Source organism: Drosophila persimilis, unplaced genomic scaffold (assembly GCF_003286085.1).
Source record: "Drosophila persimilis strain 14011-0111.01,24,50 unplaced genomic scaffold, DperRS2 tig00000520-arrow-pilon, whole genome shotgun sequence".
Classification (NCBI taxonomy): domain Eukaryota; kingdom Metazoa; phylum Arthropoda; class Insecta; order Diptera; family Drosophilidae; genus Drosophila; species Drosophila persimilis.
The window spans coordinates 784197-809203 of NW_020825317.1; the positions used below are offsets into that span (position 1 = coordinate 784197).

Here is a 25007-nt window from a genome sequence, read left to right on the forward strand (position 1 = left end):
AACTTGACTGAAAGACATGGGTTTAGAGAGCGACACAACGAAATATGTATTTTCTTCTTGGTGGTTAATTGGTTCACCAACACACACCGCAGTCAATTCCAGTAGATTGAAAGTACAATTCTACTACCAGTTAGACTAACAAAGCAAATGACAGCATATACTCCCCTCGCTCGCACTGCCAACTTTACCCATTACGACTTTATTGCTGCTCACAGCAACCGACCACTTCCAAACGAACCTGCTTGATGGCTCTACTCTGCGAGATTCTGGTGCTCACACAGAATCAGTTAAGAAAACTGCACACCTTAATATAATTAATCAGAACGAAAATAACATACATACATAAATGGGCATTTCCTCAGTCACTCACACGACTGTCGGAAGCAAAAAAAAATTTAAATGTTAAATAAATCAAAGGAATTAAGTTTTTTACACTTTACCACTAATCATTTTTTGCAGTATTTTGAGAGTACTCAACAATGGTAAACAAAATTGAGAGCCTCCGGTTTTTATCTTTTGAGATAAAAGCCACAAAAGAGCGGTCACTCACGTGACTTCAAATAGACATGGATTTGGACATCAATGCTAATATCCGGCAAACTCTTCGAATTGTGTGGCAATTTTGAACATTAAATATTTTTTATAGAAATAAGAAATATGAAGCTACATATATAATAAGACTTATGATTTTTAAAAATTTGGCCTGTCCTTTTTTGCGAAGGATTCTTCTGGGTCACTCAAGCGACATTTTTTCCAATGCAGTTTTGTGTGCAGTTATATATATAATAATAGTCACTACATAAATAAATAAAAATATATATGTATATGTACATAATTAATTAATATAACATATTGGAGAATAAGCGGTGCGCGCTATTTTTATTTATCTATCATATTCTCTCTTTCTTTTTAACTTGCTCTCGACTTCTATTGTATTCTCTCGCAACTTTATTCTGTACTTTGGGGAATTTGTTATACCCGATATTCAAAATGAGTATTGGGGTATATTAGATTTTTGGAGAAAATGGATGTATGTAACGTCCAGAAGGAATCGTTTTCGACCCCATAAAGTATATATATTCTTGATCAGCATCAATAGCCGAGTCGATTGAGCCCTGTCTGTCTGTCCGTCCGTCCGTCCGTCCCATAAGAGCTAGAGAAACGACATTTTATATCTGGACTTCTGTGATACGTCACTATTACAAGTATATTTCAAAACTTTGCCCCACCCCCTTCCGCCCCCATAAAGGACGAAAATCCGTTGCATCCACAATATTGCAGATTCGAGAAAACTAAAAACGCAGAATCATAGATAATGACCACATCTATCAGATTGCTGAATCTGGATCAGATCGGATCATTTTTGTAACCAAAAGGAACCAATCTATTTTCAGTGGCTACGCAGCGCCCGACGACACGTTCAGACTGATTTTCTGTCTCTCTCGCACGCATTCTTTGTCGTGTCGCTTAATATTAGCGGCGTCTGCCGGAGGAGAGCCATACTGACTTAGTATCGGGTATAAATGTAGAGTTGCGGTGTCCGCAGCAACTCACAACGTTCCCCCTGGTTTTTATTAATATTTTGTTGATCCATCTAAATTTTAATTGAAAAAAAGCTAACAATAACTAAGCAACAATACTTTTTTTTTTTAGAAGGATTTGCACTTGCGGTCACTCACACGAAAAACTTTCGCAATGTAAAAAAATTTTATTTTAAATATTTTATACTGATTGTTGAACCAATCTTAAGGAAACTACAAATCTGTCAACTATTATCATTAAATGCCAAAGTTTTGACAACTTATGCTGTTTTTCGGTCACTCACGCGACAAAACAAGATCAGATTAAAGATTAGCCCAAATACGGTTAATTCGTGCTCTGTTGTCTCTCTTTGTAATTTTTACCGTAACTTCACTTATCTAATTACAATTAAAGAAGATAAGCTCTACGGTAAAATAACGCAAAATGTAGTAAATATTTTAACGAAATAAGCCCACAAAACGTGCAAGTATGTACATATATACAGTCTCAACTTTTCCTACAATCATTTTTTACATATGTACATATGAACTTTTATTCACTATTTTAACACAAAACGAGGGGGAACGCTGTGAGTTGCTGCGTACACCGCAACCCTACAGTTATACCCGATACTAAGTCAGTATGGCTCTCCTCCGGCAGACGCCGCTAATATTAAGCGACACGACAAAGAATGCGTGCGAGAGAGACAGAAAATCAGTCTGAACGTGTCGTCGGGCGCTGCGTAGCCACTGAAAATAGATTGGTTCCTTTTGGTTACAAAAATGATCCGATCTGATCCAGATTCAGCAACCTGATAGATATGATCATTATCTATGATTCTGCGTTTTTAGTTTTCTCGTATCTTCAAAATTGTGGATGCCACAGATTTGCGTCCTTTGTGGGGGCGGAAGTGGGCGGGGCAAAGTTTTGAAATATACTTGTAGCAGTGACATATCACAGAAGTCTGGATCCAAAACATCGTTGCTCTAGCTCTTATAGTCTTTGAGCACTAGGCGCTAATAGGGACGGACAGACGGACGGACAGACAGACAGGACTCAATCGACTCGGCTATTGATGCTGATCAAGAATATATATACTTTATGGGGTCGGAAACGATTCCTTCTGGACGTTACACACATCCATTTTCACCACAAATATTGATATACCCCAATACTCATTTTGAGTATCGGGTATAAAAATATAAAATTTCAATACTTATTAATAATGTATAATGGAAAACAGCAAGTTCTGCGGTACTTTTTTTTGCGACTCTTGGTTTTCGCGGAAATGCCCACATACATACATACATACACATGTAACCTTAAATTAGAATAAAAGATTATATAATGACATTAGTTCTTGTTTGAACAAACCCAAACCAATGTGACATCTAGTGACTAGTGGAAAATTATATGCCCCTTGCTAGTACCACTAGGAACGCCAAAATAAATAAATACTTTCTAAAATTAAATAAATAAAATAATATATAATAATAATAATAATAATAATAAATAAACAAATTGTCTTCCGATTTTGATTGTAAATGGCACCAGACAAGTTAAAACAGTGAGACAAGATATAAAAACCTTATGGGAAAAGCAAGCAGTCTGAGCGAGATACCGACAGAATTATAGTTTGAAAGTATAAGTATATTCGGTCGAAAACATCGTTTCGACACAAATAGTGCTACAGTTCTTCGAGTGAGATCTATGGAGACGTCGTCGATCAACACTAATTCATCGTTCTATCTTATGCTCTTTCTGACTAGCTGTCTAGATTGTACTATCTATATCTTCTTCTTGTCCGGGTCGAATTTCATCGTAACGTACTGCGAAAACGACATGCGCCCATCTCTACTCCCAGCTGATTATGCTGAGGTTGGGAATTAATAGGGGAATGTGTGTCCTTGTCGCTAGTATTCTATTTCTACCCTTACCAATCGCATTTTTGTTGTCGTTGTTGTATTTCAATTGGATTGTATGGTATACATTCTACTTTTTATTTTCCTTTTACATATAAACGCTTAGTCACATATGTAAATACATATGCAAGTATGTATGTATGTTTTGTATGAATGTTTGTTTGAAAGTACATACATATGTATATATGTATGCATGTATGCATGATGAAGCCCCTTCATGTGATTTTGCATAGCTGTGTACTGGGTCCAGAAGACTTAGATATAAAATCCGGACGGGAAAGCGATCTCGGTGGAGCAGTGCACATCTCACTGAAGTTTTGCTATAGAAAAATATATATTTTTATATGTATGCATATGTATGCATTTACATACATACATATATACATACATATATACATACATATATACATAGATATGTATGTATATATGTATATGCACAGCTGGATTTTGCACTCGGTGAAATTCATTACTGCTTGCTGGACTTCAACAATAAATACTTACATACATATGTATATATTTATGTACACACGTATTTATTTATATGAATATTTAAAGTATTAGTGTATGTATATACACTCCCCGACACTTGAATACGCCATACTAAAATGTACACTTTAGGCACCAATATTACCGGCACAAGCCAAAGAAAACGGTGAATTTGAATTTTCCTCAGATCTCTATTCAATTTAGCATAAATTAAAAAAAAATAATAGCAATATTCATCAAAGTAGATTGAGGAAAAAAATTTAATTGACATAACTCAAATTTCCGCTCCCAAAAAATGCGACACTTGAATACGACATTCACATTCACCGGACATTGAATAAAATCTCAAAAATCAATTCGGGTGTCCTTATTACGAGAAAAAATTTGGGTTATGGTAAATCCTTTTCAAAGGACGAAAACTCCACAATAAAAGCCTCGAAGGAAGTAGGTCCATCAATAATGAAAATAAGTGATGAAATTGGTAAAACTAGGTGTGTTCTGAGTGATTTCATAAAGAACGGGTCAAATTATGGCAAAAACATAAAAAACCGAACCAAAATTGCTACTTCCGAGACCTCTATGAGATCTCATCTGCGAGCCGCATCTAAAAAGCACGACTAAAACTCGATTTAAAAATCTAAAACTGTACTTTAAGCTAGTGCTAAAATAATAAAACATATTTTTTCGAAGACTCCACACCATAAGGGACTGTAATTAATAAAAAACCTCAGCCAACGGACGAAAATTTTGAATAATTTTCAATGTGAATGTCGTATTCAAGTGTCGCATTTTTTGGGAGCGGAAATTTGAGTTATGTCAATTAAATTTTTTTCCTCAATCTACTTTGATGAATATTGCTATTATTTTTTTTTAATTTATGCTAAATTGAATAGAGATCTGAGGAAAATTCAAATTCACCGTTTTCTTTGGCTTGTGCCGGAAATATTGGTGCCTAAAGTGTACATTTTAGTATGTCGTATTCAAGTGTCGGGGAGTGTATGTGTGTATGTACATATCTATACGAGTCTGTATGTACATGAGTACATATCCGGATATTCATCTGTTTATGTTCATGTTCTGGCTCTAGTTAACCCTAATACATATGTACATAAGTGAAAGTGATCACATCCCTCTAGTACTGGCGGTGGCGATTGACCATGCCCGAACTACTGATTTGGCTGGTTCCTACATGGGTACTTTCCGGACTAACCCTATGGTAAACGAACGCCGAACCACTCAAAGAAGAGACAAAAAATGTTGCTCTGTATACTCTACAACCCACCTCGCACCAGCCACCGAACTAGTTCGGTTGGGATGCAACGTCTCACCAATAGACGAAGAAACGAAAAAGCATGAGAGGAAAATGAAGAGAGCAGGTAGCTAAAAATGATGCTGATCTGCTCTTCTCCATTCCCTTTTCTGTTTTCGGTCGTTGCATTGCTGGAATGTTCTTTGCGTTTGGCGTTTGTGAAAATCATTGCTGTGCTGACCAAGTGATTATAATTATTCAATTTTAAACCGTAAGTCAAAGCAAATGTCAAACGGCATTTGCGTAGGCTCAATAAAGTAATATAAAACAAATATGCAGCCAAACATAATCGTGTTAGCGGAGAAACAGTGTCGTGCAGTGAACTAGAAAAAGTTAAAGGCCGCGAAATAGGAGAGACAATCGACGAAAATGAAAAAATGGAAAGTGACACTGAAAAATTTAAAGAACTTCTTTGGAGTTTTGATTGGTAGGCGTATTTGCTTTTTGGTTTTTTTGTATGCCTATTATATCTGTATTTTATATTTATAGATGCCATAACTGTAGATACGGGGACTGGATCAGCTGAAGTCCAGCTTAGGAAGGCCCTACAGCTGCAAAAAAAAAACGTTTTTTCAAAAACAGTACCACCGCGAACAGCAGACCTTAATTAGTAAATTTAAACTAAAATGAAATATATAAAAAAATAAAAATGTAAATATGAAATGAAATGAAGATTGATAACCTACTTCATGGTTACCCATTTCACTAGCTACTACATGGGTACTCATTTCACTAGCTACTAGACGAGTACCCATATCACTAGTTCGGGGGTAAACGATGTGGTGTCGCTGGTCCCCATGTCGTAGGACATTGCGGGTCAAAATGAAAATGATGAAAAGCATTCTTAAGGGTTAGTAAAGAAAGTACCCTGGTCTTGTAGGGAGTGGTGATATCACCACCTCCGAACTAGTTCCCAGTACTGCTGGGATAGGAATGTTTGTATGTTTTTATTCCCAGTACTCGAAAATATTTTAAGTTTTTGTATATGTGCATGCATAATATGCACATACACACATACATACATATTTAGCATCCAGAAGGAATCGTTTCCACCACCATGAAGTTCCTCTATTTCATAAACAATTTGTGGGTCGTCGTGGTCCCGATATGTTATTCATATCGGCCGGGGCTTGCTTGCCCCAAGTACATACATACATGTATGTATATATTCTTGATCAGTATTATATTGGGCAACGACGCATGTGCATATGTACATACATAAGTAATATGTATTTATCACCGTCGCACAGTGGCTCGGCTTCTCAAAGCACCTTGCAAAAATCATAAGTTTTGAACTAGGCGCTAGTTATCAGACTTCTTAATACTTAAAAGAAATTCTTAAATTTTTGAAATAAATATACAGTCTCCTGCGTTAAAATTTCCGTAGTTAAAGGTCAAACTCAAATTTTATTTACCTTTGCCATAAAAACCATAATAAAAACGAGGGGGAACGTTGTGAGTTGCTGCGGACACCGCAACTCTACAGTTATACCCGATACTAAGTCAGTATGGCTCTCCTCCGGCAGACGCCGCTAATATTAAGCGACACGACAAAGAGTGCGTGCGAGAGAGACAGAAAATCAGTCTGAGCGTGACGTCGGGCGCTGCGAAGCCACTGCAAATTGATTGGTTCCTTTTGGTTACAAAAATGATCCGATCTGATCCAGATTCAGCAATCTGATAGATGTGGTCATTATCTATAATTCTGCGTTTTTAGTTTTCTCGAATCTGCAATATTGTGGATGCAACAGATTTTCGTCCTTTGGGGGCGGAAGGGGGTGGGGCGAAATGAGATTGCGTGCGAGAGAGACAGAAAATCAGTTTGAACGTGTCGTCGTGCGCTGCATAGCCACTGCAAATTGATTTGTTCCTTTTGGCTATAATATGATCTGATCTGATCCAGATTCGACAATCTGATAGATATAGTCATTCTCTATGATTGTGCGTTAACAATTTTCTCGTATCTTCACTATTGTGGATGTCACAGACTTTCGACCTATGTGGTCTCTGAGCACTAGGCGCTCATAGGGACGGACAGACAGGCGGACGACTCAATCGACTCGGCTATTGATGCTGATCAAGAATAAATAAAATTGTAAGCAACACAGTAAGCATCCATATCCGAACCCCAAACTGTATACCACCTGGATCTTGACTCAGGAATAGAAGATAAGAAGCGCTTTGGATAGAGCTTTTAAAAACCAAACTTTCAAAATAATCGGACTTTTTGTTTAGTTGAAATTTTTTTCAGTCCGCAAAATTGTTGTTAACTTTTATTCAAATACTGCATCTTTAAGGAGGAAAATAGAAGTAAACTATGTAACGTATGATGCTGTTTTTTTCATTTCTTATTAGTTGCATTAATACTTGGGAAAACTTTTAAAAAATATGGTCAGTTGCGTAGGCAGTTCTTTAGAAAAACTTGTTGGCTGTTTTTCAACTTTGACTTGACTTTTCAAAAATATGTCCTTAAATTTGTTCGAGATATTTTTTGTATATGTTCCTCGAACTATTTGTTACCTAAGTCAAGAACGGATATCACAGCTCTTAAATCCCATAAAAAATCATGTTTTGACCTTTTTCGTGCGAGGTTGTGGCAGAAACATCGGTATAGAAGCCAAATGGCTCTGAAGTGCAGGATACGCTTTTAGACTTAGGTAATAAACAGTTCAAAGAACATATACAAAACAACATCTCGGGATAATTTAGGGATGCATTTTTGTAAAGTCCAGTCAAAGGTGAAAAACTGCTTAAAAGTTAGGTGGTAATGAATCCATAGGCTCAGGTACACTAGATATTATAATAATTTTCCACTTCGCGCTATCTCAATTATGTTTTGGTTATAAATGAATATGCAGGCTAGTGTTTCTACTTTTACCTGTCTTTTTGCCCATGTTTTGTAACCTGTTTTGTGGTACAAACATATGAGTATATATTGAATTAATTTTTAGCGCAGCTCTATAGTCTTATTTTGAATTTCAAAGGATTCAGTTGCGTATAAGCCAACATCAGTGAATACAATTTGTATATATATGTAATTCAAGAATTTAATTTTCGTTAAAATGCTTAAATTAAATTCAAGCACCTCAATCGAATTTGTGGAAACTGTTTCTAATGAATTAAATTTAGTACCGGATATCCCAGAGTAGCACACAAATTTAGGAAAGAAACTTATTTGTATACATATTAATATTAAAAAGAAATGGGTGATCTCACACCGTAAGGCTCATTCGGTGAATAGCAAATAAGAAAGCTGTCTAATTGGAAAAAGCTTGCTATATGATGGACGTCCACAGGACGAGCAATAGGAAGACCAACAAAAACGATGGATAAGCGTTCAGATTATATTAGAAAGCGAAAACTTGTAGATGCAATATGTTATACGATACGCATCATTTATCGGAGGCACTGTCCATTAAATATACGAACAACAAGGAAAACAAGAGGTCGCACTTAACAAAAGCTGTATCTAAGGCAAGCCCGGCGAGACTTGACAGGATAAAGAATAGCATCCTCACGCCACCAAATTCACAACCGAAGTCGTATACCGCTGACGAGGCTTTGGCGTTATTTTTATACCCGATACTCAAAATGAGTATAGGGATATATTAGATTTGTGGCAAAAATGGATTGTGTGCATCTAGAAGGAAGCGCTTCCGACCCCATAAAGTATATATATTCTTGATCAGCATCAATAGCCGAGTCGATTGAGCCATGTCTGTCTGTCCGGTTGTCCGGGTGTCCGTCCCTATGAGTGCCTAGTGCTCAGAGACTATAAGAGCTAGAGCAACGACATTTTGTATCCAGACTTCTGTGATATGTCACAGATACACTTCCGCCCCCACAACGGTCGAAAATCTGTGGCATCCACAATTTCAAAGATACGAGATAACCAAAAACGCAGAATCGTGGAGATTGACAATATCTTCTAGACTGCATGATCTGAATTATTATGGCATAGCTATTATAGCCAGAATGATGAAAACAATTTCGTTCTTTCTCGCTCTGTCTCTCTCTAACACACACGTTTCATTGTCGCCTACCTGCCGCCCCACAAAGGACGAAAGTCTGTGCCATCAACAATTTAGAAGATACGAGAAAACTAAAAACGCATAATCATAAAGAATGACCATATCTACCGACCATATTGCCGAATCTGATTCAGATCGAATTATTTTATTTTATAGCCAAAAGTAACAATTCATTTTGCAGTGGCTACGCAGCGCCCGACGACACGTTCAGACACGTTCAATGTAACCATACTGACTATGTATGTATCGGATATAAATGTAGAGTTCGGTCGCAGCAGCAACTCACAACGTTCCCCCTCGTTAAACTTGGGAATGTCTAAGGAGAAGTATTCAATACTGATGGCAAGGCCGGAAGAAAACATAGTGACGGATGAATCAGCAGTAGTAAAACTTCAAGACCTGGTGCAACATACTACGAAACGGCTTATTAAAAGCTAACCTCACCATCAAATTGACAGTCTGCCACCAAATTTCACATTGATCAGTAAATTGGGCTGTGATGAAACTTCTGCGCAAACTGAATATAGGCAAGCAATATCCACAGACGATAAAACTATTACAGATTCTACGGCTTGTTTATGGCTTCACTTGTACTCAGCTTACTCAGTACTCGGCTAAAGCCGTAAGTGATGTTAAAGATCAGATTTCAAATATAAGACCGTTTGTACATAAAACCAACAAAAAGTGTCAATTTTGAATTTTTCCCTACTATAATTGATGGAAAACTTCTTAACGAACTTACTAATACTAAATCGACGGACATTCTTTGAGAAAAGTGAAACCACAAAAGATTGGGTGTCATTTTGATGTCCGAGGAAGCCCAAGAAGTTTACAAAAAATACAGTAATATAAGCAAAACCAACACCTTTTCAACATGTTGGCGGCAGCCTTTTCAGATCCATATATTTCATCCATTAGATATGTGAGATCACAAAATAAATCGGCAGCAGTTATTCTTCAGAAATTATAAGTTTATTAGATATTCCTCCCACTAAACAGAAAGTACAGGATTTTTTTACAGCAAAAAAAAAAATTCAACCAACTTTCAGATTTAAAAAAAAATTGATTTTTAATCAACATTTTTTAAATTATGTTAAGTTGAAAATGAAATAAAAAATAATATTTTATGGGAAAAATTAGCATTAAAAGTACTTTATCGATCTAAAAAAAAATAAAAATATAGCATTTTACAAAGGAAAATATGCACCGGCAACAAAGTTAAACTTTAACCCATTATTGTGAAGCTTTTAGACATTGTAGCATAATTTAAGCAGATTCAATTTTGAAAGGTTTTTCTTTCAAATGCAGTTTGTTTCATGAAGTCATCTTTAGAAACTTCATTTGTTCAGAAGTTATTAATTTAGCAAGCTGAAACGGCGGAATAGTCTTTTAGGTTACCGCAATGGCTTTTTTGAACTGCAAACGCTTATTAAAGAACACAACCCACATTTCAACGCTCTACCAATACCTACCAATTTCCAACTATACGAAGACAATAATAGCTATATAATCTCAGCGTATATATCACCCAATAAATTTTTCTCACGAAGTAATCTAGAATATATCCTCAATCCTAAAACCCACACTAAAACTTGGCGGCTTTAACAATTGGCACCCCTACTGGGGATCACCAAAACCAAACTCAAGAGGCAAAATAATGACGAATATGTATCGAGCAGTCAGAAAACATACTCCTGAGCCTACTTCTCAACACACAACTCTTTCACACACATAGACCTCTCTGTTGCCACATCCACAATAGCCCCAGACATCCAATGGAAAGCCATCGATGGCCTCTACAACAATATACCTTCTATAATCATTGTCAAACTCACTTTTAAACTCAAAGTAGCTAACTGGGATCATTATAGCAAGACCATAATGAACACCTCCTTGACCTCTGACCCAGTGCGGCCGATTACGCTTTCGGGATTTCTGGATATTTTATCATTTTTTTATTGTGCGCCAACAGAAATGGAATTAGCACAATTTTGGAGTACTTTAAATTTGAAAATATTCCGAAATGGAATGCAAATATAGCGATATTCATTAAATAAGGAAAGAAAACATCAGCGACAGTACCAGGTTTTGGAGTGAGGCCAACTTCTGTAAAGATTCAGGTAAAAACCGCAAATTTCTTAACCAGCTGTTGCATGATTGGTACCACCATGTCGTGCGAATGCGAATCAGAAGCTAGCCCCACAGAGCTGGATGACTTCTCAAATTCTATAAAATACATATTAAAAATAAAATACATATGACGTCTAACAAAGACGCTTCCAATATTAAAACCGTTGTTATAAAAAGTGAATCTTTCAGCTCCCCAAAGCACCATACAATCGCTACCACGAAAACTACCTTCGTGGAAAACAAATCTTACATCCCTAACAAGAGACAAAAATATGAAATGGTCCCAACTTAAAAAAGAAACATTAAACCATTAAGAAAATCTAAAATATATGCATTACTTGAATTTGCGAAAGATATCCACTCGAACTCTGACCCAAGCAATATGTGGCTAACTAACATATCTACAGTCATTTCATCAGACATAGCTAATATTTTTGGAGCACAACGATCAGTCGAAGTGCAAGATGAAAAATTCTCCCCTACATTCATACATAGCAAAAAAAAATGTATGCAATACTTCGCCAACATACGCCTCCAATAGTACAGCAATTGAAATAAAACAATCCATCCCATATCTAGAATTCCAATCTGCTCTTGGCTCCCAAACGGCACTATTCCGATGCCAAACCGTCTATCATATTCCACGATTAAAAACTCTCCAATCTCTCTTTAACACTCAATTCTTAGACTTTTTAATAACATCCTTAACAATTATCTCACAGGTTATGTGGTGGTTTGCTTCAACAATAAACTCATTCACAGTAAGGATTTTATTTATTTATTATCATTTGGCTTTCCTAGTTCTACAAGCAAGGGGCTTATAATTAGAGCAGTGCTCACTAGAGGTCACATTGGTTTTCTTTGGGTGAAACTAGACTCTTATGATTATATAATCTTTCCTAAGTTAGGGTTACATATGTATGTTACATTCGTTATTATTCATTTTTATACCCGATACTCAAAATGAGTATTGGGGTATATTAGATTTGTGGTGAAAATGGATGTGTGTAACGTCCAGAAGGAATCGTTTCCGACCCCATAAAGTATATATATTCTTGATCAGCATCAATAGCCGAGTCGATTGAGCCATGTCTGTCTGTCCGTCTGTCCGTCCGTCCGTCTGTCCGTCCCCTTCAGCGCGTAATGCTCAAAGACTATAAGAGCTAGAGCAACGATGTTTTGGATCCAGACTTCTGTGATATGTCACTGCTACAAAAATATTTCAAAACTTTGCCCCGCCCACTTCCGCCCCCACAAAGGGCGAAAATCTGTGGCATCCACAATTTTAAAGATACGAGAAAACCAAAAACGCAGAATCGTAGAGAATGACCATATCTTTTAGACTGCAGAATCTGAATCTGAATTGGATCGTATTATTATTATAGCCAGCATCAAGAAAACAATTTCATTTTTTCTCGCCCTGTCTCTCTCTAACACACACGTAGCATAGGCGGCTTTGCTTAGAGTAAAACATTAGCGCCTAGATCTCAGAGACTATAAAAGCTAGAGCAACCAAATTTGGTATCCACACTCCTTATATATCGGACCGAGACGAGTTTGTTTCAAAATTTCGCCACACCCCCTTCCGCCCCCGCAAAGGATGAAAATCTGGGGATATTCATAAATCTCAGAGACTATTAAGCCTAGAGTAACCAAATTTGGTATCCGTACTTCTGTTAGATCTCACTATAAAAGGTATATCTCAAAATTTCGCCTCACCCCCTTCCGCCCACACAAAGGACGAAAATCTGTTGCATCCACAATATTGCAGATTCGAGTAAACTAAAAACGCAGAATCATAGAGAATGATCGTATCTATCAGATTGCTGAATCTGGATCAGATCGGATCATTTTTGTAGCCAAAAGCAAGAAAACAATTTTCAGTGGCTTCGCAGCGCCCGACGTCACGCTCAGACCTATTTTCTGTCTCTCTCGCACGCACTCTTTGTCGTGTCGCTTAATATTAGCGGCGTCTGCCGGAGGAGAGCCATACTGACTTAGTATCGGGTATAACTGTAGAGTTGCGGTGTCCGCAGCAACTCACAACGTTCCCCCTCGTTTTAGGTTATGTTGTCTACTATTTTATTTTATTTGAATTAATCTCTAATTCTCTCTAATTTCTTAATCTACTATAAGGTGGGCTCTTCTTAAATACGTTTAAACGAGGAAAGATAGTCTTCTCTAAGTAGACTCCACTCACTTCTCCAACCACAACAACATGAAAATTATAGTTAAAAATGGAAAAACGATATCAAACATTTTCCCTATCCATAATCGTATACCATATGGATCCCCAATTTCAGTTATCTTTTTCATAATAGCACACAGATCATTTACAGAAAAATAATAAATTTTGCATTTGAAAGCAGCTTAATATTTCCCAGACGGTAAGCTGAAGCTATATTCTAATAATATAATAATATATACATATGTATGTATATATTATAATAATGATCCGAGCTGATCTAGATACGGCAACCTGCTAGACACAGTGCCTTCTTCACAACTCTGCGTTTCATGTCTTATTGTATCTTCAAAATTGTAGAAACCACAGATTTTCGCTTTGTTGGGGCGGAAAGGGGCGGGACGAACTTTAGAAATACACTTGTAACAATGTGGATACAAAATTTGGTGTCTCTAGCTAATATATTGTAGTCTTCGAGATCTAGGCGCTCATCGGAACGGACAGACGGAGATGGGGTCGAAAACTCTTCCTCCTGGTTGTTGCACAGATTTACTTTCACCACAACTTCAATATAAGTACCCTTATACTCTTCGAGTGCAGGGTATAAAGAGTCGGGTTGGTTCGTGGAATATACAAAAATAGTTTTTCTATACAAAGTTTTTTCATACGACAAGCTGTTAAGAACGGTGACAAATCGAATCAACGCAACCTTCGTACTCCACATAAAATACCACTGAAAATACGACTGGATGTGTGGTATATATATCTGGACGATTACTATCCAATAGTGAACGGTCTGCTTGAAATGTTTCGATAGTTTAGTGCAGTGTTCCGCAAACGTTTCTTCGTAAAACGTAATACCGTATGCGGAATGAAATGTATTCCAAGTCTGACCAACTAAACATTAGACTATAAGTTATTTTTAGAAAAGTCATGACCATAGCGATCAGCGTTCCTTATATTTTCGGGAAACTTAAGCAAGCACTCTTTGATTTTTAATATTAAACAGGCGGTGTTTTTTGGCTGGAAGCTAAGTCGCGAACTCAATGCTTAAGTGGCCAAGAGCCTCCAGAGTTATTCTAGCAAAATGAGCAGACGCTATGTCGGGCCAAAACACCGTATTATCATTCGCATGATACTAATCATTATATTTTTTCAGCGCCGGAAGACAATTTGCGTATACAGACAGTATTTGCGCAATATCTACAACGTATGTAATTACTAGAGGTCTGCATTCAAAACAAAAGCCAAATAGAATGCATTCGAATTGAATAGAGCTAAATGAGTGCAACGCACACAACGAATTATAACTCAATAAATGCGAGTGTGTGTTGGCTTTATATTTGTTAGCATTCAGTTAAATGAGTGGGAATAAACCAATGCGCAAAAAGAAATGAATACAACCGAATAGAACCGAACATTCGAATTATCCTACTTTTTGCATGCGTAAAGTGAAGACAAGGGGGAAAGTGATGAATATGTATATACATTCTAGGTTTTACTCACATCCACTTCCACCACAAAACTAATATATCCAAAAACTCTTCGAGTACCCGATAAAAAAATATAGTCTATGGAGCGACCGTATTTGTTGTATTGGAAATTCGTGTTATAATCTTGCAATCGGAAGTAGCTCGGTCAAGCAACTCCTGCTACACTTTCGTGACTTTTCAACTTTATGAATTTACCTGGATGCGACTTCATTTTTTTTTTGGTAATGTGATTGTGAATTGTGAATGTCTTTGTGAAATTTGTAGATTAGAGCACAATACACATTTCGATCAGCGTATATCAGCGCTCTTTGTATATATGCACATATGTATATTTTTACATACATACATACATATGTATGAATATGTCCATGATGCTTCCTTACTCGTAAAGTTAATAGTTCAATATACAATACAATATACAATGTACCAATGAACAAATTTAATAAGATGCCGTATGCCCGTACATTTGAACAATATTAATCAATCACTGCAAAATACTGTACAATAGCCTAAAACATAAAACACAAGTTCCATTTGACTTTGTCCTTCGAGAATCAGCTTACATAAGTACATATTTATGTATGCATCCATATGCATGCATACATATATGTACATATGTGCATACATTATTAGTATAGTTGCATCATGTCCAAAGAGAGAGAGAGAGAGAGAAAGGAGGAGAGAGAGCAAGAGTAATGTTACGCACCTGTTTCTGATTTGCCGAAAATATCCAATTCCCTGTTGTTTAGATTGTTCTGCAATTGCAGCAGCCCCGTGCTGCAGGTGCTCGAGCTGGTTATGTTTTTCATGCAGCCAGCTTATGGGGTTCCCGGTTCGCAAAGAACATGCAGTCGTATGTACGTGTATATATGTAAGTATGTACATAGATAACCGCTATACTGGATTTAGAATCTTATGTCACTGGCATTGACACTTCCACTGGAAACCGCCGGTGCTGATACTTACTGTAACGATTGCTTGTTGTTTTAATGCTAGCTATCGCTATACTTGAATAAGATATTATCTGAACAAAAATAATTTTTCTTTGAATGTCTGGCCTATTCCCAATTTTTATGTTCACTTCACTGGCACTTAATTTTAGTTGAATTGACAAATTTTAACATATCGTATTTGTAGATACAAAACGCATGGCATGCATATACATACATATGTATGTATGTATGTAGGTATGAATAAATTGCTTTAATTCGTGAATCACCGTTTTGTTTAGGAATTGATACTATGATCATTTATACTCAGGGAACTCCTGCAGCATTAGGCGCACTCTCTTGCTCGTTGGCACTCTCTCTCTCTCTCTCTCTCTCTCTCTCTCTCTCTCTCTCTCTCTCTCTCTCTCACTCTCTCACTCTCTCACTCTCTCACTCTCTCACTCTCTCACTCTCTCACTCTCTCTCGCTCTCTCCGTCTCTTTCTTCCTCCCTGTTTTTCTCTCTATGCAACGTTGTATGTGTGATCGAGTGCTTTTGAGAGGAGTTCTCTGTCAACGCCTTTGTGCAAATTTGGTGGGCCTTCCAGTATAAATAATGCGCAGAAGCAGGCCAAAGAACAGGCATAGAAAGAGCGAATGATATGTTCATTTTTAATGTAGATTTCCTTTATTCATTCCTTTGCAAAATAATGAAAATTCAATTGAAGTTTCGGGATTTCAGCTGACCGAGATCCGAGTCGCTGTCCGTATTTTTCCTATCGCTGCTTGCGTCTCTGCTGAACAAGTACCACCGCATGTGTGTTCATTCATGTACCCAGCCAATGATATCGCCTACAAGAAAAACGCGAGACTTAACTCAAAAAATTCTTTGAGTTATCTAATAAGATAGAAACATGATTCATACCTCGTTTACTTTGCGGCAGTGAAAGCGACCGTTTTGCGAGACGATTTTACTCTCGCGAGCTGGTTTGCGACTGTTTTTCGGCACAAAACTGTATCACTCACTTTCGAGCTCGTTGGCCAGTGTTTTGCGATAAACAAATGTATCACTAGTTTTTTTCTTTTCACAAGTGAGCACATTTCCATATTGCGAGAGTCATGCAAAAGCCTCGTTGCGTTGGTGTTCTGGGTAGTTCAAAGTACCAATAGATGTGTGCGTAGTACCCAACAGTACTGCATACTAGCCAATGTAACTATCTAACTAAATATGTATGTCATGTACATAAGTAAAACAGACAACCACATAAAATGTATTTGGACAATACCATTTCCTACGGCAAAGTCATTGGGGCTCACGTGTCGAACTGCTGGTCTGGGCCAAGACTCTACCTTATGATCTCGGCAGCAGACAACCTATTGCGATAGCTGCCTACAAAGGGAGGCAAAGTTTCTAGACACGTTTGGATACCCATTACCCAGGTGTACCTTGGAGGCTAGTTCCAACAGAGTCATTACCAATCCCATATACAAGCTCGTTTAATGACATTCAGAACTACAGGGTATGTCTTGAGAAACACAAGGGAGACATATCTTTACCGTATACATTTATGCCTATCTACACTTCCTTCTGTATTTGTATATCTACACACACGTGCATCTATATGCATGTGTTTGTAGTGTCTGCACATTCATGTTTTACTTTACCCTCTGCGGACACACTAACGCGCACTCAAACACACACACATCCAACAAGCAGTTGAATGAAATCACAACGTTGCGATTCAGGTTTCTCTTTGAGGTGATGTTGCTGGTATTGTTCTGTTCGCGTAGGTGTTTTTGCCTGCTTGGCAATTTTCTGTGACTCGTTCTGTTATTGGCGAGCCAAGAACACATGCATCCATGCACCATATATGAACATACATACATACATATGAACATATGTATATATGTACATTTTCATGTATCGATTTGTTGATTATGTTTAATGTTGTCAATTGCAGGAAATTTTTCTAACGAAGATAATTTTTTAGGTTTATTGTGCTACTCTCCGTCTCGTGACACTCCCACACTTTCCAGTTTCTCACCCACACATACAAACATATGTACGTACATAACTGAAGGAACAAACATCCACAAGAGGGGCGTCAGAGATTAGGAGAACAACGGGAGATTGTGGCGATCATATTTTTGAACTAGTTTTTGTTATGTACATATGTATGTATGTATGTATGTATATACAGATGCAAAAAAAACCATAAGATCCAAAAAAAAAAACAATAGCACCCCAGAAATAAATTGAAATCAAAACAAAAAACTGATAATTATGCAAATTGATAAAAAGCATACACATTGAAAGCACCGTACAAAGTGAACGCCGTATAACAGTTGAAATCGGAGGGGCGCACGAGCGGCGACTGTGGGCAACGATGATGACAAAGAAAAAATCGCGGAAACACTGCGAAACACGCAACGCGCAGAAGCGAGAGAAACTCATCGACTGAATCTGAATCAATACTAAGAACGACGAGACGACGACAGTAGCTATATACATACATATGTATTATATACAATCCATAGCTGGTTGGCCTGGCTCTTTTCTCTGGTGTTGCCGTCTGGCATCGTCTGCCTGCTTGACTGGTTTGCCCAACTTATGTATGTATATATATGTGTGTGTATATTAATTACATATAAAGTAAGGCAGTCCCTTTGTTTGTGTCAGGCGTCTTCGAATGCATAAGCGTCAGCATATGCGTATGCATGTGTACATACATATGTATGTATGTGCGTTTTTGTATAGGTTTGGCTGCCAAATAGAGCCAGATCTTATCTGCTATACCTTTTATTAATGTACCTTGGCTCTGACCGTTTAGTTTGCTAACACACTCTCAACAACACAGCCGCACAGTCCGATCAAGACTCAAATAAAAACCAATACCAATCCAACACACAAGAACCTGGAGAGCGACGAGACCGCGACACGGAATAACTAGACTCCCTCTCCCTTGATTTTTTTCATGCTCATGCTCGAGCGACGTCGACGTAGAAACATTCAGATATACATACATAAATACATACATACATTCATATACAGACTATACAGTGTGTGACTAACACTACGCTCGTCTGTTGTGCGCTTGATTCTTCTCACTTGTTGTACTGTTAGCGCACCAGACATAAAAGAATAGCCTGTATACAATAGCCTACATATGAATGTACATACATACACATAAATTTACACGGGATGATTAAGAAACAGTATATCTGCATACTTTCAGATGTATACACACGTATGTATATGTATGCATACGTATAGTAAATGGACCAGTAAGCATTCACGTACATAGATATTAACCAATCTATGTAAACACATACATACATATATGTATATGTATAATTCACTACAGAGGAGTGTTGTCTGTATAGATACAATCTGCATATGTTGTATACTCCACTGAAACGGTGATTCAAGTTGGATTCGATTTAGATACATACATACATATGTATGTAGGTTGGCCCGGTTCAGCCCGACTCAATTCAGTTGCAATTATTTGAGCAGCTGATTCTCAATGTTATGCAATGATAAAGTGCATATGATGTAAATATGCACATAGGCAAGATTTTGATGATAGCATCGATCGATGGCTCGGTCGACCGGCAGAGAGACAAGGCAGGATCACAAGGCAGTGTGTAGTAGTTAACCGGACGACACTGCGACAAATTTCTTAGATCAGTCCCACTTAGAAAGGTATTTTCATACATACACTACTGGCCAAAATAATAAGTACACGCTTATGAGCTTTCTTTCAGGTCCTATACAACTTTTCTAATAAACATAATTAAAAAATAAAATTTAATTTTAGTTTTCTAACCTACAATAGACTATACAAATATTTATCATAAGCATTTTTCATTTCAAATATATATTTTATGATCGATTAAACCTGGCCAAAATAATAAGTACAGCAATTCTACAAAGCGAAAAACTAAAAGCGTATCAAAATTTGACCACTTTTTTCTTATAATTTAGAATCTTTTAATAGTATTCTATAGAGCCACACTTATTTTGGATGTTTTCGGCCATTCTTTTTGGCATACTAGCAATAAGTTTGCGGCAAGTCTCCACTGGAATCTCACACCACGTTTTTTGCACAAATTCTCCACAATTCTTTTTCCTTTTGAAAATCATTTTTACCAATTCGACCTTTTACGTCACCCCAAAGTTTTTGAAATGGGTTTAAGTCAGGAGACTGACTTAGCCAAGCCATAACGTTTAGATATTTTTTCTGTAAACCAAGCCTTCACCACCTTTGAGGTGTGCTTTGGGTCAGTTTCCGGTAGAAAGTCCCATCCCAAGGGCATGTTTTCCTCAGCATAAGGTTGTATAATATCTGTCAATATGTTTTTTTACCCGAATTAGATCACATGATCAGTTATGCGATGTACCGGCTCAACGCCATGCCATGAAAAATAGCCTCAGATACCTATACATCGGCCTCCGTTCTTAACCATTTCCTTTTTGTACCGGAAGTCGAATTCTTTGCCTTTGGGTCGTTGTATACATCTTCTGGAGTCATTATCAAAAGGATTTAATTTTGTTTCGTCTCTCAATAATATATTATTCCACTTTTAAGACCCATCTGACCCAGACCATGCCAATTGATTTTCAACGAGTTTTTGCCTCATCTTCAAAATTTTTACTCGGAGTAAGGGAACTTTTCGGACTATACGTCCTGTTAGGTCTGTATATTGAAGTCTCCGACGAACCATCAGACCTGATTTTTCTTTGCCAATTTGAGCGGATATGGCCCTGGAAGACATGAACTGATTTTTTTTTGCAAGACTGATGATGCGGATGTCCGTTGTTTGTAAAGATTTCTTCTTCCATCCTCGATTTTCAATTAGCACTTTAGATATTAAAGCATTCTGAACAAATTTACCGAGGGTCCAGGACTTTTCGAAATATTCCGGACAATTTTCCTTTCTTTTTGAAGACTTATGGAAAACTTCTTATCTTCAGAAGTACGGCCTATCTAAAGAATTTTTTTAACTCGCATGTACTTAAATATGAAGGAACTCAATAAAAACCAACAACCCTATCACCAAATCCTTATCTAATTCTTTAAAATTTATAAATAACACCAGTGTACTTATTATTTTGGGCAGACCAAAAATGTCCATTCAGCAAAAATGTATGCATAGAATTTTATTAAGATGGTTCCCCACTTTAATTGTTGATTTAAATATTTGGCAAATATAAATAATTTACATCCATAACAAACTAGCACGACACCGATGTACTTATTATTTTGGCCAGTAGTGTACATGTATGTATGGATATTAGCGAACTCGAATTCGAATTCGAATGTGAGTACATACACACATACATATGTACATATGTGTGCGACGAAATGTTAAAAAAAAGGGGGAACCGTTGTGAGTTGCTGCTGCGACAGCAACTCTACATTTATACCCAAACATAGTCAGTATGGCTACATTGAGTGACAAAGAGTGCGTACAGGAGAGACAGAAAACGTGGTTGAACATGTAATCGGGCGCTGCGTAGCCAGTGCAAATTGATTTGTTACTTTTGGCTATAATAATAATCCGATCTGATCCAGATTTTGCAATCTGGTAGATATGGTCTATGGTTTCTATGATTGTGCGTTTTTAATTTTCTCGTATCTTTAATATTGTGGATGCCACAGATTTTTGTCCTTTCTGGGGGCGGAAGGGGGTGGGGCGAAATTTTGAAATACACATGTAACAGTGCGATCTAACAGGAGTATGGATACAAAATTTGCTAGCCCTAGCTCTAATAGTCTATGCGATTTGTGGATGCCACAGATTTTCGTCATTTGTGGGGCGGAAGTGGGCGGGGCGAAGTTTTGAAATAAACTTGTAACAGTGACATACACTGGATACAAATTGTCGTTGCTCTAGCTCTTATAGGGACAAGTGAGTCTTATAGGGACGGACAGACAGACATGGCTCAATCGACTCGGCTATTGATGCTGATCAAGAATATATGTATATACTTTATGGGGTCGGAAACGCTTCCTTCTGGACGTTTCACACATCCACTTTCTCCACACATTTTGAGTACCGGGTATAAAGATTAACAAGTCAATTTGAAAAATTTAATAATAATTAGGTAAAAACAATTCAACGTACGATTTTAAAGATATAAGCCAAAATATGACCTGACCTAACGTTACGCTACCAAAAACAGAAGTGGATTTCGAGGTTGGGGTACAAAATTGCAAAACTTTGCGAATCGGCTAGGACTATCAGCATTAAAATGTTTATGAGTGTATGTATATGGCATATTCTTAGTTAATTTTCCAAGTTATTAAATACTTAATTAACGAATTAAACTTTTCCTATTTTTTGTGATAAGTCCGCGGAGGCATCTGACGTACGTCGCTGGTGTTACGTTACAAAATTCAGGGGGAATAAAAGTTAAAAATATATCGTGGGCCAAATTTATAGGATTTTTTTTAGATAGTTTAAAATGTTAAAGATAATTTGAAGAAAAACTTTTATCAAGAATCATTTTTCCCATATGGTATATTAGTAAAGGAAAAAATGACTAAAAAAATATAGAAAAAGTTCGTGAAATTATATGTTAATTGGTTAAATTTAAAAAATAATATCGTTAGACAATAATATGGCTTTTAATTTTGTTAGCCTCGTTTGACATTTCCTGGACCTGTTGGCAGAAAGGCCAAGGATATGTATGCAATTGTTTACCTATGTATGTATGTATGTATGTACGTATGTATATATGTATTGTACTGGAGATTTTAAAGCTAACCGAGGACTCATTTGGAATAGGTCTTTGTGGCACCCAACCCTGTATGAATTTATATGTATGTATGCACATACATATATGGATATATGGACATATACACATACACATAAATGTGTACAAATGCATATGTATATGTACGATCTGCAATCGTATATGTATGTATGTACATATGTATATGTATATATGAATGGATGAAACCAGAGAAAGACGAACCGATCTTCAAAGAGGAATAATTAACGTACATATGTACATATTTATATGTATTAATATATGTACATATGTATGTATTTACATGTGTTAATATGTGGGTATATCCAATATCTTCTTGATCTGCGGCGACCATCAATACAAAATATCAGATAAAAAAAAAAATAATTACCGGTTACTGCCGCTATGCATGGGTATATTTAACATATTTTTTTTGTACACCTATTTTGTGTACATATGTACATAGTTCGGTTTTTAAACGGTAGATTGGTTCCTGAAAAAACCGTGTAAACAAACCGTGTAAAAAAGACCGTATCGTATGCAAAAATAGGTGATTGCTTCCTGATTTCTAAAACCTATTAAAATTAGGGAAAAAATGACGAAATGTATTAAAAATTCTTTACCAAACACGTCTGATTGCATTGATAGCTCACAAAATACTAACACAAATTAAATCCCAAATGATCCGATCTGATCCAGATTCAGCAACCGGATAGATATGGTCATTCTCTATGATTCTGCGTTTTTAGTTTTCTCGAATCTGCAATATTGTGGATGCAACAGATTTTCCTCCTTTGTGTGGGCGGAAGGGGTGGGGGCGAAATTTTGAGATATACGTTTTATAGTGAGATCTAACAGAAGTGCGGATACCAAATTTGGTTACTCTAGCCTTAATAGTCTCTGAGATTTATGAATATCCCCAGATTTTCATCCTTTGCGGAGGCGGAAGGGGGTGTGGCGAAATTTTGAAACAAACTCGTCTCGGTCCGATATATTAGGAGTGTGGATACCAAATTTGGTTGCTCTAGCTTTTATAGTCTCTGAGATCTAGGCGCTAATGTTTTACTCTAAGCAAAGCCGCCTATGCTACCTGTGTGTTAGAGAGAGACAGGGCGAGAAAAAATGAAATTGTTTTCTTGATGCTGGCTATAATAATAATACGATCCAATTCAGATTCTGCAGTCTAAAAGATATGGTCGTTATCGATGATTCTGCGTTTTTAGTTTTCTCGAATCTGCAATATTGTGGATGCAACAGATTTTCGACCTTTGTGTGGAGCGGAAGTGGGCGGGGCAAAGTTTTGAAATATTTTTGTAGCAGTGACATATCACAGAAGTCTGGATCCAAAACATCGTTGCTCTAGCTCTTATGGTCTTTGAGCATTACGCGCTGAAGGGGACGGACAAACGGACAGACAGACATGGCTCAACAGACTCGGCTATTGATGCGGCTTAGTCAGTAAGTATCGGGTATAAATGTAGAGTTGCGGTCGCGGCAGCAACTCACAATGTTTCCCCTCGTTATCTATTTGTGTTGTGTTATTTTGAACCTTGTTAAATGGAATAAAATCGTGTAAAAATATTTAAAATTTGGTATTCTCAAATCGTGTTATTTCAAACCCGTGTAAAAACAGAATTAGGTGTATAGTATGTATATTTCCGTATGCATACAACTATATATGCATATGTTCATTTGTATAAGTTAATCCAAAATTGCTTGTTCCCATACCACGCTCAGTAATGACACAGCTGCCGATAAAACTTGTAGCAACCGGCTGCCAGAGACAAAAGCAGTGGCAAAAGAGCTTGGTGCTGAAATAGTCGCCAAGCACACATGCAATCCATGCATAAGCATGTACATATGTACATACACACCTGTATGTTTTTCGTATGAAAGCACCTACTATTACTCGTTTAACTTGATTTCAGTCTTTAAATGTATTAAGGGATGTACACATGTATGTGTTTATTTTACGAAGAAACAAGTGGATGTATGGAAAGTGTCTCAGGTACATACATACGTATGCACATACACATATATATACACATATACACATACACATATATATATATATACATTCATACATATGTATATAAGGTTGAACATATGTATGTATAACGTTCAGAGAAGATTCGACTAAAATACTAGACCATGCTTTTTGCTTGCTGTGTTTCAAAAATACAATACATTTTAATTTAGATTCAGCAGTCAGCATTTTTAAGGTGTTTTATGCATTTAGTGT

General features: G+C 37.0%; 1 protein-coding gene and 1 long non-coding RNA gene across 10 annotated transcripts in view; both read right to left on the bottom strand.

Annotated features, from left to right (window-relative positions):
* The window catches only part of LOC6603405 (protein scalloped), a 73427-nt gene that overhangs the window by 21044 nt on the left and 27376 nt on the right, over positions 1-25007 (bottom strand). For 2 of the 8 annotated variants that reach the window (XM_026990033.1, XM_026990032.1), the window contains exons 1-2: positions 18313-18449; positions 15784-16042 (exon numbers count right to left, since the gene is read on the bottom strand). The exons of 2 other annotated variants lie outside the window; for them this stretch is intronic. In XM_026990033.1, the coding sequence (XP_026845834.1) occupies positions 15784-15886 (103 nt within the window). In that variant the 5' untranslated portion in view covers positions 15887-16042; positions 18313-18449. Of the gene's footprint in view, positions 1-15783; positions 16043-18312; positions 18456-25007 lie in introns of those variants that run through there. 4 more of the 8 variants (XM_026990035.1, XM_026990034.1, XM_026990029.1 and 1 more) reach the window with 3 other exon arrangements.
* Positions 16671-18091, bottom strand: LOC113566083. Of its 2 annotated transcripts, XR_003408932.1 has the most exons (3): positions 18077-18091; positions 16931-17151; positions 16671-16857 (listed from the first exon to the last, which is right to left on the bottom strand). It is a non-coding gene; the product is annotated as an uncharacterized LOC113566083 (long non-coding RNA). The 2 variants fall into 2 exon arrangements; XR_003408931.1 differs by lacking the exon at positions 18077-18091 and having other exon boundaries at positions 16931-17284.